Source organism: Falco peregrinus, chromosome 2 (assembly GCF_023634155.1).
Source record: "Falco peregrinus isolate bFalPer1 chromosome 2, bFalPer1.pri, whole genome shotgun sequence".
Lineage (NCBI taxonomy): Eukaryota > Metazoa > Chordata > Aves > Falconiformes > Falconidae > Falco > Falco peregrinus.
In genome coordinates, this window is record NC_073722.1 from 118731505 (window position 1) to 118746643 (window position 15139).

General features: G+C 50.7%; 1 protein-coding gene across 5 annotated transcripts in view; it reads left to right on the top strand.

Annotated features, from left to right (window-relative positions):
- Window positions 1–15139, top strand: part of GAS7 (growth arrest specific 7) — a 103185-nt gene that overhangs the window by 48560 nt on the left and 39486 nt on the right. For 4 of the 5 annotated variants that reach the window (XM_055797945.1, XM_055797943.1, XM_055797942.1 and 1 more), the window contains exons 3-5: window positions 8685–8756; window positions 11027–11112; window positions 14095–14148. In XM_055797945.1, coding sequence (XP_055653920.1) covers window positions 8685–8756; window positions 11027–11112; window positions 14095–14148 — 212 coding nt within the window. The remainder of the gene's footprint in view (window positions 1–8684; window positions 8757–11026; window positions 11113–14094; window positions 14149–15139) is intronic. The other variant, XM_055797944.1, reaches the window with a different exon arrangement.

A 15139-nucleotide genomic window follows, 5' to 3' on the forward strand; every position in this document is an offset into this window, starting at 1 on the left:
CCCTTTACAACGCTTCATATTTGGTTCAGACAGTTATCAGGGCTGCTGGCAAGTTAATGCAGCTTACTGGGGCTGAGCCTCTCCCTTTCCCAGGACTGCACTGTCGTCATCTGAAACAAATGTATGCTCCTGAAGTAATTCCCTAGTATGACATTTTCTTATCAATAATGATTGCAGTTCCATGTTGTGATTGCAAATGAGAGGAGACATGAGTCCGGGCGCAAGTGATGGGGAAGGATGTAAAGGCATAGGGTAGGATGGGTAAATGAAGGGGCAGAGAAGGTGGAAAGCAGTCAGGGTGGGAGGGTGTAGATGCTATCCAATCTCTGAAAGGTGTAAAGAATTGTGTGCTTTGCATAGCCTCTTAAAACCATCTCCTGTGCATGGGCAATACTTACCCATCTTTAAGAAAACTTGGGATGAGCAATCTCCTCTGCTTTCACATCCCATTAATCCTCTTTTCAGATGTGAGGCTGTTGTAAGCCATTGACTGAATGGTGCTGGCAGAGCAGATGACACTGCATGTAACCTGGAATGTAAAAGGACATGGAAAAGTTCCCAGGCTGTTTGGCAGGGGTGACCTTAGTGTGCTTTCTGAGAGGGGAGCCCTAGGACCACGCTGCCATGCCGAGTTCAAAAATGCCAATGTGCCCAGAATGCATAGCTACTATGTGGTTAACCATACAGTTCCTCAGTGTCTATGGGAGTGGTTTACAACTGTGTGTGGGTGGTAGATTCAGCAGGAAAATATTTGATTATGCTGAAGAAACTCTCTGATGTGCTGCAGCTGTAATGCCTCTTGCATTAGTCAAACAATAGCACTCCAGCTACCTTGTCCATGACATTAAAGATGACTTATATACTTATGACACAAGTGTGCACGTGGCTTGCTGCCATCTTGCATTCTCAGCTGAGGTCAGCCTTACATGGTGTGTCCTTATTTCCAGGATTTTCTTGTCTGTGGTGTTATGTTCTTCCCGTTTACTAAACAGTTTTCTGTCTGCTGGAAAGCAGGAATTCTCTTTTCACGTTATCTTGATCCTAACTAAGGTCCATGTAGTCTCATCGTCACCATCATCAGTAAAATGCCACCTGCAACAGCAAGTTCTGGGGCATAGACTCCTAGGCAGTCCTGAAACATGTAGCTGCAAGCAGTCATTTCCTTGAAAGGAATCTCAAGTCCAGTACTTCAGGGGTTTGGGAAAATTTTCCCGAGCTGCCTGAAAAAATTACGTATTACTTGGTGTCCTCCTGGTACTACCAGTCAGCTTTTCCGTTTCTGTCCTCCTGGGTACTCTTTCCTGCTTACCTTGGTTTAACCTTCACCATTTTTCCACTGAAGTTCCTAACTCCAAGCAAGGCTCTGATCCAGCTGTGCAGCCACTGCACCCTGCAGCCTACTTGCTGACCCCAGGAAGAGCAGGAACAGCACGTGCTTCTCTAGCCAGCGCCTGAGCAGTCGCTGAAAACTCAGTGCCATAAACACGTTGCATTTCCCTCGCAAACCTAGTGCTTAGAGACCTCAGACATCCTGCGGCTAGTGAGCAGCTGCGTTCTTTCCATCCAGCATGGTGCTGTCTTTGTCTTGCAAGTACAATTTCCCAGGGCACCAAAACAGTGTCTGCTAAAACATCCCAGTCTGAGTGGTTAAGCACTGACATGTCGAAGCCCCATTGGAATCCACAGCTGGAAACTCCACCGGTCTTTGTCCTCCTGGTGCCTCAGCTGCAGGCTGTTGTCATGAGCAGTGCCTGGCACAACGTGGGCAGGTGAGAGATGGTGACGGTGGTTGTGGTCATGCTTTACGCAACTCCTTTGTCATTGCTTTGCCTGGGGCAGAGAATACCCACAGAAACTCTAAGGGACTTCGGCGTGTTACAGGGTTATCCATCCTAAAATACACCATTCACTACACTGATGTCTCGTGGCTTCTCAGCAATGCCAGAGCTGAGAGCACTGGAACATTAGTATGTTGCAAGCTCAACTATTATTTCCTAAAACGCACAGTTTTTGAGCATTGTAAGTACATAAAAAGGATTAAATTAAGAGGTGCCAGGTGCAAAGGAAACCTCCCAACTGCACCATTGTAAGCTACACCTTAATCAAGGATATGAAAGCAATTTTAATAATGCTGCATTTCACTGAGTAATTGGAGGATGACAACAGACTAAGTAGGAGAATTTTCTGCCCTGCGATCACACAGTGATATTTGCATTTTCACTGATGCTGTTGTGAGTGGGGAAGGGAATTGGGTGAATTCGGAATGTGGCCAGTTCTCAGAGGAAATGCATACAGGATCTATCCTGGCAGCCCAAGCACAGCCTGGAATGAAGCTGGCTAAGGGTGGCCCTAAGGCTACTAACAACAGTTGGTCATTTTGTAACTTTACCTCCAACCTTTACCAAATCTTGAAGTCTTTATTTTCAGAGGAGAAACAAGACTTACTTCATCCTCTCTTGGTTAGAAAGTAACCTGAAGGCGAGCTGGAAGCATGCCATTTCTTTGAGAGAGATGACCCAGTCGTTCAGCTAGACTGGCATGTTCCTGGAGCTCCAGCCCAGCACACCTTGTCACGTCCCTGAGAGCCAGAGTGCGCACGTCAGCCTGGGGCTCAGCAAAACCAGATGCTTTAGAGGGGTTCTCTCCTTGAAGACAACCAGTCTGCAATGCTGGAAAACAGTGAGGAAGTTCATCACTTGCAGACAGTTCTTGCCTCCTCTGAAGTACTTGCTAGACCTGAAGTGAGATATCAGTGGGTGGAACGAATATAACCATGACCTACTCTAGTACTTCCTCTGCATAATATTTTTCCATCTCTCTGAGTCAGTTAAGGAGCTTGGAAGGATTTAGTCTGTGGGTCAAGATTTTTCTTTCATATGTCACTAGCTACAGTCAACACCTACTCCAACTAAACTTATGAACTACAGCTGAAATAGTAATTCATCTGTGGAAACACCGAAGAGATGTCAAGCATTTTTATTACATGTTTTTTTCTTATACAGATAAAGCTTTTTAGTGACAGCTTCCCTCTGACACAGGATGCCCTGTCAAAAGGGTGATACAGAAACTCACCCTGGTAAAGTGGCCTAAAACCTAGAAGAACAAAGTGTGTCTCAGGGAGTGCTGGAAATAGCATTATTATAACTACTAAGCCTGCAATGAAGGGCTTGCTTTTGTTACATGGTGTTAGTAAAAGAGGGGCACGGTACAGGTCTCCGTGCTCAATTTGAAATATCAAGTAAGGACTGCTGTCAGCTGCAGCTTTTCCTGTGCTGCTGAGGTAGTGACAAGCACCTCAACCCTCAACACATGGACAGAAGATTTCAAGAACTCTCGGATGGAGCCTGTCTCCACAGCACTGTTTTGGGACCGAGGGTAAAAGCTGTATGGCAGCCTCAGTCTCTTTTTTTTTTTTTATTGGACTGCCTATGGGACAGAGCTGGATTCCAGTTCTGACACTGCACACACACACACACACCCCGAACAAACTCATACGCTACGTGATGCTCTGCTTTCAGCACTTGCAAGGTTGAATCTCATGTTTTGCGCAGGTGCAGAGAGATTTGCCTCTGTCACTTCTACCTGCTTGTCTTGTCTATTTTCATTAGGTGTGAGGATGGAAGTAAAGGTCAGGGTCCTGGGAGGCCCGTGGAGGAGTGTGACCTTGCAGTGCCATGCGAGGACACTGTGTAGAGGACCATGTCACAGTTCAGAGGCTCGTGCATGGACTGGTTGGTTGGCCTTTTTGAGCTGATGTTGCTATAGGAGGCCAATATCAGGTTTAGTGCTGCAGGGTTCACTGGACCAAAATGCTGGAGCACAGAGGCAAAAGAGCTGCTCTTCTACATCAGGAGAGTCCCTGGACTCTGGTCTGCAGGTCAGGAGGGGAGAGCCAAGATGGTTCCTCCTGATCTGGAGTTAGTTCTGTGAATGATGCACAGGTGAGACCTCCTCATTCCAATGAAACAAAATTTCCTTGTGCTACACATCCTCTACAGATTAAGGAGGAAAGTGTTTTCCTTGTGCTCACGTTCACACACAACTGCTTCTAGTGTTTTGAAAGGTTTACTCTGGTCTCCAGGCGTTGCGGGTGATTTCCTCTCCTTACAGGCACGAACTCCCCCGCTCCCCCGCCGTTCCTTTGGGCTGTGTTCTCCCACACAAAATACCAAGAAACGAAGTGCCATGAAACCCTTTCTGATTCATCACAGATGTGGGGAAGATCTTCATCAGAAAGGGGAGATAACGGACAGTGCTTTGCTTCCCGCTAGTGAGGTGAAGTTTACTCCCAGCAAAGCCAGCCGGCGCGTGGCGGTTGGGGCAGCCAGGAGGTTTGGGCTGGGGGTGCCGTACTGCGCTGTAAGGGAACCTTAGTTTCCAGCGCGGGGCTGTTTGCACTCCCTTCGACTCACAGGTTCCACCAATCTTTGCATTTTGGGGCGCCACAGACAGGCCACAGACCTTGCTGAAAGCCTATGGAGATGCAGTGGAGCAGCAAAGGGAGGCTGGGAGGTTTGCAAACGGTCTGCACAGACAGGTGATTGCTACGTGCCATTGGCAAAAGCAAAGTGAACCCCCAAAAAGATGAGGTAGGGCTGCGGGGCCTGTTCTACCCTACTGCAAATATCACTTCTAATTCTGCATGTTTTCAGGAACATCTTGGGTTCTTCCAGGGTTTCTTATTGTGGCATTAAGGAGAGAGACAGTCTGTGGCTGTTCTTCATCCATGCCAGAGTGACCTGTGCAGCCCGCACAGCTTCGTGTTATTCAGGGCAGAAACTGGGCTTGGAGCTGCTCAGCATTACAGATTTATTGCTGCTAAAACCAAACCAAACTCCAAACCTATTTCCAAAGACGTGAGGGAGCACCAGCAGTTGGGTGATCCACAGTAGCTACTACAGACGCGTAAGACCAGGGTAAGTTTCTGCGCAGTAAGCAGACCCGGGGCCCTCGGGCTTCCTGTGCCACATTCTTGTAGTTTGGGCAAAGAAACTATGGAGCATTCAGTTCCTAAAGTAGCACTACACATGACACCATTCAGAGGCACTAAATCCATTCTGGAAGGCAATCTAAGCACACTCAGGAGGGATTATGGTGGACCTTAAAGTCCTGATGTTTGGCTGGTGTTGTATGTTCAGGCTGGAAAGTAACTGCTTTGACCTCAGAGCACTACTGGCTTCACAGAGAAGGGACACAGAATTCCTTCTCCAGCTGCTACGCTTTGATCACAGAAATCACCTGCATTGGGACCTCCCCAGAAACTGTGGTTCTTGACTAACACGATGTCCCAGGGTGTGTGGCTTTCTGAAAGCCTGACCCATCATGTTATTTCTCGTTCTGCCGAACAGATGCAAAGTGAACTTCTTGCCCCAAACAGCACAGGTTTCCGCTTTCCTTTGGGAGGAAATGTTTAACCACATCTGTGAAAACCCTCTTTGGTTCTTTTGGCATGTGTAGCTTGGGTCTTCTATTTTTCCTCTTGCCACGTCATTTCAGTTTGAACAAGTGGCTTTCTGCTGCCCTGCTGTTCAGTAACTAATTTCCAGATATCTCCCAGGGCTGCAGGACTTCTTTTTGTTCACAGACCTCCTTTGCAGTCCAGAGAGGGACAAGAAAACTACTGATTATTCCTCTCGTTGGTTAAATAGAATAATTAACTTGTGGCTGATAAGGGAGGACAGAGCTTGTCAGCGTTGGTCTGCCAGTGCTAAATTACACTCTCCCAGAGTTTGAGGTTTTAGCTTGACCCCAGCATCCTCTCTGGAAAACTGAGTGGGATGTAAAATCTTGTCTGATACTGAATCTGTTCTTAATAGCTGCGACCATTGTTTCACCACAGGGTTACAAGATTTTCCAAGCACCAAGATCAAACGCTGCATTTGGTACTCCAAGATGAGACTCTGCCTTGGGAATATGAAACAAGGTGTTGTCTCTCACCAAGCCTTTTCTGTGGAGTTGTGGAAAATGATCACACACAGCCCACCCCCATTCACTTCTAATCATGACTAAGCTGCAGACATTTGTCATGTTACAGTATTATCTTGGTAAATGGAGTTGCTTCCAGCAGATGGCACAGCATGCATCCTGATCGAGGTTCCCTCCTGTCCCTGCCTGGGCTGCCAGAATAATGATTCTGTTAGCGTACAGATGTGGGTTTTTTTTTTTTCCTCCTAGCACTCAAAATAAATGGGGTTAAAGCCACTCTTTTGTGGCGTTTCCTACCGAATAGAAGATGTTATTTCCATTTTATGCATTTTTTATAGCATTTTTTTTGTTTTCTTTTTAATGTGCATAACTCCACAATCACTCTATTTTAAAAAAAATTGCCCAGACGCTGAGTGTTTTGGGTTGTATTCACAAATATGCTAACCACTGGGCACTGCTCTTTCATGTATAAATTTCTGCCCTGAAGTTACGTATCTGGGCCTTCCGCATGGCAGAGGGGAAGCGTTAGGCACTTCACACCAGCTCTAGAGCAGCTAGCAGACAAAGTAGAGGCCAGTTACCAAGAAGCAGCTGGTAATTTTAACAGATTCATTATATTTCAAATGTGTTTGTTGGGGTTTTAAGTACATTCCTCTGTACGGTCTCAAAAATGCAAAAATATTGCAGACAGACAAGCTTGCATTATAAACCCCAAGCCAAATATGAAGGTAACTTTTTTTACTGCTAATGTCAGTCAGCTCTGACAAAAACATGTTACCCCACTGGTTGCACTTGGGCATAAGCATGAGTGGGCATCACAGCCCCACCACACAGATCTCCATAAGCCATTCTTTAAAACACTTGTCTTCAACTCAACTTACTTTCATTATTCATTAATCAACAGTTTACATTAGGGGAAAAAAAAATCTACCATAAAGGTAGGTAGCACGTTTGTTTACCTTTGCATTACAATAAATGTAAATTAGAATTTGTCTTTATTTAACCATGCACTCATGTATTTTAAGCCAAGACGACTCATAAAATACAACTCTTAGCATTTGATTTTCCTCCCATTTAGTTAAAACACATTCCAGTTCTTTCTCATGGCCTAGCGTGGATTTTATTAACTTACTACCCAATTCACAAAAAGTGAGTAAAATTTAAATAGTTCCCCTTGATTCATCAAAGCTTCTAGTCCACCAGGATTTGCACTTGCAATGAAAAAAAAATAATAAAATCTCAAAGTATTTTTGTTTGCAAGAAAAAGCATGCTGTGGCTTGGGAGAAGGGGAGAGAAGGGAAAGCAAGGTGTGTGTCTCCAGGCTTTGGGCATCACAGGTGTGGGGGATGGCACCTTCCTCCATTTGGGATCCGTAATCCTGAGTCCTTTCCTGTAATAAGGAATGTAACACAACCCTTGAGGACATCTGTATGTGTATATATGTGCATGAATGTATATATAGAGATAGTATAAGATAAAACAGTATACCCTTCTTTACCTAACAGGCCTTTTATGGTTCTTGAAACTTGTTAGCATCCTGGGTTTTGCTCAAATGAGTGGTCACCCAGGTCAGGAGGCCTTACGTGCCCTGATGGAAGTGTGGACTGCCAACCCTAACCTGTCACAGCCAGCAGCGCCCTCAGCCTCTCTGCTCCAGGACTGCTGGGCTATGTTCATCTGGAATACTGAGACGCAGGATTTCAGACTTTGGCAGGGTTAGATGGCTGTTGGTTGGGATGTTGGAAATGACCGTTCCAAACCAAGCGGCTGAAGTAGTCCTTTGACTTGATGACACTGACTTGCTTATTTTCTTATTTGACGTTGGCAAATAGTATTGTTTATTTGGTTTGGTACCAGCATGTTTATTCAAAAGGAATGGTGGCTTGGGCTTCCCAGCTAGACTTCTGCAGAAGTTGCTGTTCTAACCCCACTGTCTGCTGTTTGAAACTTTCACAAAGTTTTGCAATTAAATATTCTGTATTTAGCATGTGGTCAAAAGTAATTTTCCATTTGCAGAGAAAATGAGCAGAATGGTTAAACTACAGAGGAAACTGAGAGGGGAAAAGCAGCAGCAGTCTTTTGAGTATCAAAACTGGTGCGACATACATTTGCGTATCCCAGCTGCTGAAGGACCCAAGTGGAAAAAAGGAAATTTGCCAGGGAAATAGCTTTTTTGAAGGAAAAAAATTGCTACAGTCTGTGTACATGTCACTTAAACCACATTTCTGAGTCATTCACAGCCGCCTTTCGTGCAGAGCGCATGCAAAGGCACTGCACGGCGCGGTCCTTGTTGCCCGGGTAAGGACCATGGCTGGCTGTGCTGCAGCAGCTGTGGCCAGGCAGCTCTCCATACCCACAGTGGGCTGCAGGTGGGACCCCAGGCCGGGCTTGATTTAATTGCACCTGGAAAGGCTCTCAGCTTACAGGCAGCGATCTGTGCTGCAGCTGTATCCCTGCTTTCTCGCAGAGCACAGCCCTGAGGCAGACCTGCGCTAGAAGAACCAGTGATGCAGCTCCCTTTCCAGCTCTGTTTCCACCCATCCCAGCTGGCTGCCAAGGGAGCCAGGGCTGGGGAGTGACAGCAGAAAGAGATGGGAGAAGGGAAGTGCAGGGACCTGCAGGCACCTTCATCACAGAGCAAGAACCTGCTTCAGAGAACACTGAGGGTCAGATCCATTTGTATGTGTGCAATAGACGTAACTCTGGTGGGTGTGTGCAAGGCCTCCATCACCCTTACACTGATGTTTCCCTTCAACAGAAACGACCTGGGAGAGGCCAAGCAGTGTGCCTGGGACTCCAAAGAGCCCTGTGTCACAGAAGAGTTCTGCAGGTACTGTGTGATGCTGTGCCTGACCACTGCATTGGGTGAATCTGCTTTTCTGCCACTCAGCGGAGCAAAGGAAAATGCTGTGATTACGTGGGATGTATACTTAACGTACATGGTCATGTGAGTGTAGGACAGTAAACAAAAAGTGAAAAAAAGTGCCCTTCTGATACATCTTCCTCTCTGTTGTTTCCCTCCTCGTGCATCAGGTCGTCTGAAGTGTCTGCTCAGAGTGGCGATGGCTTCTTTCCTTGGAGCAGGGAGGCAGTGACCCAGCGAGCCAGCAGGGCTGCGGGCTCTGTCAGGGAAGGACAGGCTGCCTTTCCCAGTCCTGCTTTCTGCTTGGGCAGGGGAAGCAAAAAGCTGCAGAGGAACGTGGGCTGGCTGTAGCTCCTTCACGCAGAGCATGTGCACAATGAAGCATTGTTGCGTGGGGTAGCTGCGGGGCTGACCCCTCCACCTCTGCCCTGACCCAAAGTTGCAGGGAATGGAGCAAAAGAGGATCAGCTGCATAATTGTACTGAAAAGCTTTGGGTACTGCAGAGAGACAAAGCAAAGCAAAAATTACTCTAGAATAAAAAGTGTTAAATATAAAGGCCATTGCTGCCAGCTGACAGTAAATAATGCAGTCTAGATGTTTTTCACGGAATTTTTTTTAACTGATGCCCCTCTTTATCAATAGAGCTGAGTGGGAATTAGGCTTGAAGGTTGTACATTTTGTGACCAAAGGATTTGTAATGTAGTTGTGTATCTTGTTTTAACCCTACTTTAAGCATTATTCTTTGCTCAGTATATTCCATAAACAAAGCAACCTACAGCTGTATACATGAACCATAAACATCCTACAAGGGTTGTTTTCTTGACATGAAAAGCCCGTCTCCATTAAACCAGTGCTTTTTACATGTGGGTTGACCCTGGCTGGCTACCAGCTACCCACTGAGCTGCTCTATCGCTCCCCCCCTCAGCTGGATGGGGGGAGAAAAATATGACAAAAGGCTCATGGGTCGAAGTAAGGATGGGGAGATCACTCGCCAATTACTGTCACAGGCAAAACAGACTCAACTCAGGAAAATGAATTTAATTTATGACCAACCAGAGCAGAGGAGGGTGATGAGGAATAAAAGCCAAATCTTGAAACGCTTTCCCCCCACCCCTCCCTTCGTCCTGCGCTCAACTTCACTCCCAGTTTTCTCCCCCTCCTCCCACCACAGCAGCACAGGGGGATGGGGAACGGGGGCTGCGGTCAGTCCATCACACGCTGTCTCTGCCCTCCTCATGGGGAGGGCTCCTCACACTGCCCCTGCTCCAGCAGTCCTCCATGAACGGCTCCAGCATGGGTCCCTCCGGCAGCTGCCATCCACCAGGAACAGCCAGCCCCAGTATGGGGGTCCCCAGCCTGGGCTCCTCTCCCCGTGGGGCCACAGGCTCACAGCCTCCTTCGGGCACCCCCTGCCCGGCGAGGGGTCCCACACGGGCTGCGGGGGGGCACCTGCTCCCCTGTGGGTTCCATGGGTGGGAGCACAGCCTGCCCGGCCAGGGCCTTCCCGCGGGATGCCCGGGAACCTCTGCTCCACACCTGGAGCCCCTCCTGCCTCCTCCTGCCCTGCCCCGGGGGGCTGCAGGGCCGCTGCTCTCACTGTTCTCACTCCTCTCTTCCGACTGCTGCTGGTGTTGTGCAGGGTTTTTCCCCTTCTTCAACCCGCTCTCCCCAAGTTTCTGCCATCGGTGCTGGGCTGGGCTGTGGCCAGTGGCGGGTCCGGCTGGGAGCTGGCTGGCCTGGGCTCCATCGGCCACGGGGGGCTTCTCGCAGCTTCTCACAGGCAGCACTCCTTAGCCCCCCGCCACCAAAGCCTTGCCACGCAAACCCAAAACCCTGCTTCTTCCAACAGATCATTTTATCAAACAGTACTACAGGAACTATTTTGAGTTTGGGAGTCTCTTTTTCTTGGCTCTTTCCAGCTCAGTAACTCCTGTCACAATGCCTGGTAAAAGCCTGCTGCAGGATCCTAGAGGCGGAGCGGGAGCATGGGCTGAGCTTCTGTAGAGTCCAGTTCTGGGGTCTTCCTGGGCTGGAGCTAACACATCACATTGCCAGCCTGTTGGAATGGGGAGAAGCATCCATAGCTTCTTAGGCTGGAGGTAGTGAACACTGGTGACTCAAAAAAGGCACTGTCATTTATATCTGTATATTCAATTACGAGATTATTTTTTAAAACGTGCAATTGTTCATTTGCTAACAGCAGCAAGCCTGCTAACTGTCCATTCTGTTCTTACAGTGAATGGCTACTACATCTCTGGGACCCCAATACACCAGCTCGACTCTGGTCATATGAGCCTCCGAAAAGCCAGTGGGGACCCCCAGGTAAGCTTTGGGGAAAAAGCCAAACGGAGGTATCCAATAAAGGGGTGTTCACTGAAGTAGTTTAGGAATCTGCCCAGAGCGGGAGTGCAAGAGTCATTTTCTTTTAGAAACTGTCAGGTCAGAGAGATTTGTTGCATCTAGAAAAATTAGGTCTTTGTGCCCAGATGGTAAAACAGTACAAAATGCCAAGATAGTTTGGATTTTTTTGTCCTATCAGTCCTTTCTGAAAAATCCACCAGGCCACTTCAGTCACTGTTAACAACCCAACAAATTTTCCTGCCACTCCAGCCTGAAGCCTGGGGCTGTCTCCAGCACAGTCCTCTCTCTAGACTTGCACATCTGCCCATCTCTGTGTCTCATTGTATTTTCTCGCAGCTCCAGCTTTCCCTCCCAAAGACAGTATACACAAAGAATTTGTCTGAAGCTTTTTTCTCAATTACTTCATCATTCCTGCGTGTCCTTTTGCAGGCCCTCCTCTGTGCCTTACATAGCCTGTGCCTTACATAGCCTGTGCCTCACCCATCGCATCACCCCCGGGCTAGCATTCAAGCCGGTTTCCCCTGCCTGTTTGTCCAAGTTTTCAAGAAATATCCCTGCACTTTTTCTTGTACCACTTCATGTCTCTGGGAGGGTCTTCCCTGCAGGTCTGCAGATGCAGCACAGGGCTCTGGGCCCTCTTCCAGCTCCTCCCACGAAACTTCGCTCCTTGCCGAAACAGCAACAGTTGAATAGCTAGTGGGTTGCACTCCCGTTTGGTTGTGCTTCACTGCCCGCTGGCATTTTTCCCCTGATGGTACCGGAGCCGAGTTCTCTGTTTCATTTCTGTATTAACTGGTAGGTTCTTCTGCAGTGCAACTCCTTAAATACTCCCAGTGAAATGCATGTTTCATTTGTGTGCTGCTGCCATGCTGACCTGGGTTGCCTGTTGCTCTCAGCGTCCCTCTGATGTTCCCCATTTCCTGGTCTAAATTTTGTATTGTCTGCCAACTGTCCCTCTTTGCCTCAACCTACTTTCTCACCCCTTGCCTCCTAGGTAGTGGCCTTCAGCCTTGTCCTCATGTGTTCTGTTTTAGCTAAGTCAGCAATTCTGGTTTTGCTTCCCCACCAGTGGATTAATGGCATCTCCCACGATACAGGCCAGCACTTTGGACTCCCTGTTCCTTCCACATCAAACATCTTGCACTTAACTGCCCGTGCTGCTTCATCCCTGAGCAGTTTGCACAGGCTGGGCAACTAAACCAGGTCAAAAGCATTTCCAAAACTGAGGTAGTGCATTACCAGACAGCCCTGTCCGCATGTCTGTTGTGATGCCCTCGGAGAACCCAAATAAGCTTGCAGGCTGTGACTTTCTTTAAAAAAAAGCTATGTTAAACCTCATGCAAAAAAAATCATTTCTCAAGGTATCTGATTCACAAATGTTTCTGCAGTTGGCTTAGTACACAAGTCAGATTAACTGACTCCCCCAGAACTTGGTTTGTAGCAATATTTGCCACTCTCCATTTTTATGGTGCTGAGTGTGACTAAAGTTTATAGTCACCTTCTTGGTGAAATTCACATCTGAGTCGCATGGGGAGTCCACTGCCATGCACTGGTTTGCTCAGCTGACTCAGCCATCAGACCAACAAAAAAGTCCCTTTTATGACTTTTCTCATCCGTGTCAACAGCCTCCGGGATGATTTCTTTCCACTGCTCCTTTATTACAGGTTTTTCCAAATTGAAGTCCTGGCTTCCTTCCTGCTTTGAACCTGTAGCTAGTTCTGAATCTGTAACTGGCTGCTGGTGCCATTAATTCTAAGAGCAGCTTGTGTCCGCGCCCGCTTGGGAGCCTGCCTTGCCTAGGAGCTGCGGCTGCTTTTGCAGAAGAGTTCTCAGTACGGAAAGCGTCTGCCCAGCTGTTGGTTGCAAGAAGCTGCTCTCTGCACCCTCAAACTCATGCACTTTGGCCAGTCCCTCTCCTCATCTGCCCGTCCTGGGCCGTTCTAAGCCGCTTTGCCTTGACTGCCTCTGTCTGGCACGGCACAGGCTGGCTGCCGCGCACAGCAGCTTGCGGGCCTTCCCCGGGGTGCGTTCTCGGGCCGGGGTCGCAGCCACCACGCAGGCAGAGGGCGAGCCCCTCGGCCCGCACAGCCACAGACCGGGGCAACAGGGCAAGGGGGGAAAAGCCGCCGCCGAGAGCGGCGCGGAGCTGGAGCTGCGCTGTGCGGGGCGCTGTGCGGGGCGCAGGCCGGGCCCGGTGCCCGGCTGCCGAGAGCGGCCCGCGGGCACTGCTGCCGCACGGGGACGGGGCCCAGCGCGGCCGGGGCCGCTGCCCCAGCCCAGCCGCGCACGGGGGTCGCCCGGGCGGGCTGTCCCTGTCGGTGGGAGGCTCCCGTGGGGGCCGGCCCCGGGCGCGGCGCCGCCGGTGCGAGCTCGCCCGCCGGCGGGCTGCGGGCTGCAGGCCGAGGGGCGGGAGCTACCCGGCCGGGCTGCGCCCCACGGCCCCGCTCCTCCCCGCGGCGGCTGCGGTGGACGCGGTGCCGGGCCGGGGGACACGGGGCGCGGCCCCAGGGCGCGGCCCAGCGGGTGCTGCCGGGAGCGGGCTCGCACGCCGCGGGGCAGCTCCCGCTGCTCCCGGGCCGGCCGCCGGGCAGCACCGCGCCGGTGCCGACCCGCACCCCCCAGCGCGGCGCGGCGGAGGCGAGAGCTGCCGCGGGGGCTCGGCGGGGGCCCGGCAGCCACCCCGGCCCGGCGGGAGCGGGCTCCGCCCCTCGCCCCGCCCCTCACCCCGCCCCGCCTCGCCATTGGCCGCGCGAGCTGGCGGCTGCCAGGGTGGGCGGCCCCGCCGGGCGCTGGCCCCGCCCCCGCTCCCTCGGGTGCCGAGCGGGGGAGCCGAGCGCCGAGCCGAGCCGAGCCGCGCGCCGGGCCATGGGGTCCGCCTAGCGCCCGCCCGCCATGCTGGGCTCCGAGGCCGGCCGTGACGGTGCGCCCCGCTTGTCTCCACAGGCCCCGGGGTCCCCGGCGGCGCCGCGGCGGCAGAGCAAGGAGAGCAGCCTGACGGTGAGTGCGGCGGGGCCTGCAGCGCGGGGGGACAGGGTGCTGCGCGGGCCGGGGGCTCGGGGAGGCGGCAGGGACCCGGGGAGGCGGTGGGGGCCCGGCCACGGTCCCTGTCGCCCCGGCTCCGGGCGGGAGGGGAGGGCGGGCTGGGGGAGGGGAGCACCCCGCTGCGAGCGGCTGGCGGCCCGCCCGGGGCCCGAGGGAGCGCGCCCTGCCCGGCAGCCCCCGGCCCGGCGGCCTCCGGGTCTGGCGGGGCACCGGGGGTGGCGGAGCCGCAGGCTGCGGGGATGGGCCGTTTGCCGTGCCGGGGCAGAGCCGGTGCTCTTGTCCCCAGCGAGGTGTCAGAAGGTATTTTTCTGTGCCAGAGAGTCCAAGCGAAGATTTCTGATGGGAAGTATAGGCAATGCTTTTAGGTTTCAATATGAAGTTAATCTTGCTTTTGCTTTTAACTTTGCTAATTACATACGGCTGACTTAATTAAGATGTTCTCAGTGTCGTGTTTACAGACATTAATATCTTTTGCATGCCTGGTGACCTCGTCTGGAACACACTTTATGCTTCTGGGCTACTCAGCGCAGAACAGATGTTTAGAAACGGAAAGGAAATCAAAATAGATTAATGAAAGTGGTTGGGAATACAAAGGTTTGTTTAAAGGGAAATAATAAAATAGATAAACGAGCAGATAAATTGCAGCGATAAAGGAGAGCCAATAAACATGCTTACAGCTGCAGGCATTAGCAGGGTATAAAATCTGTGAGAACAAAAGGAATAATTTAATGTAATCCATCATTGTGAACTGTTACTACGAGGGGGAGGTTCTTGTCACCAGCAGCCTGTTGATTTATTCACCAATGGGCATGATTCCCTGGTTGCTGGTGCCAGGGATGAGGGTTCGGAAGGAGGGATGAGGGTTCGGAAGGAGCAGCACGGGTGCCCCTGCAGTGCAGGGCAGTCACTGTCGTGCGGGGACACTTTTCTGAGGGCAAAAAAAATA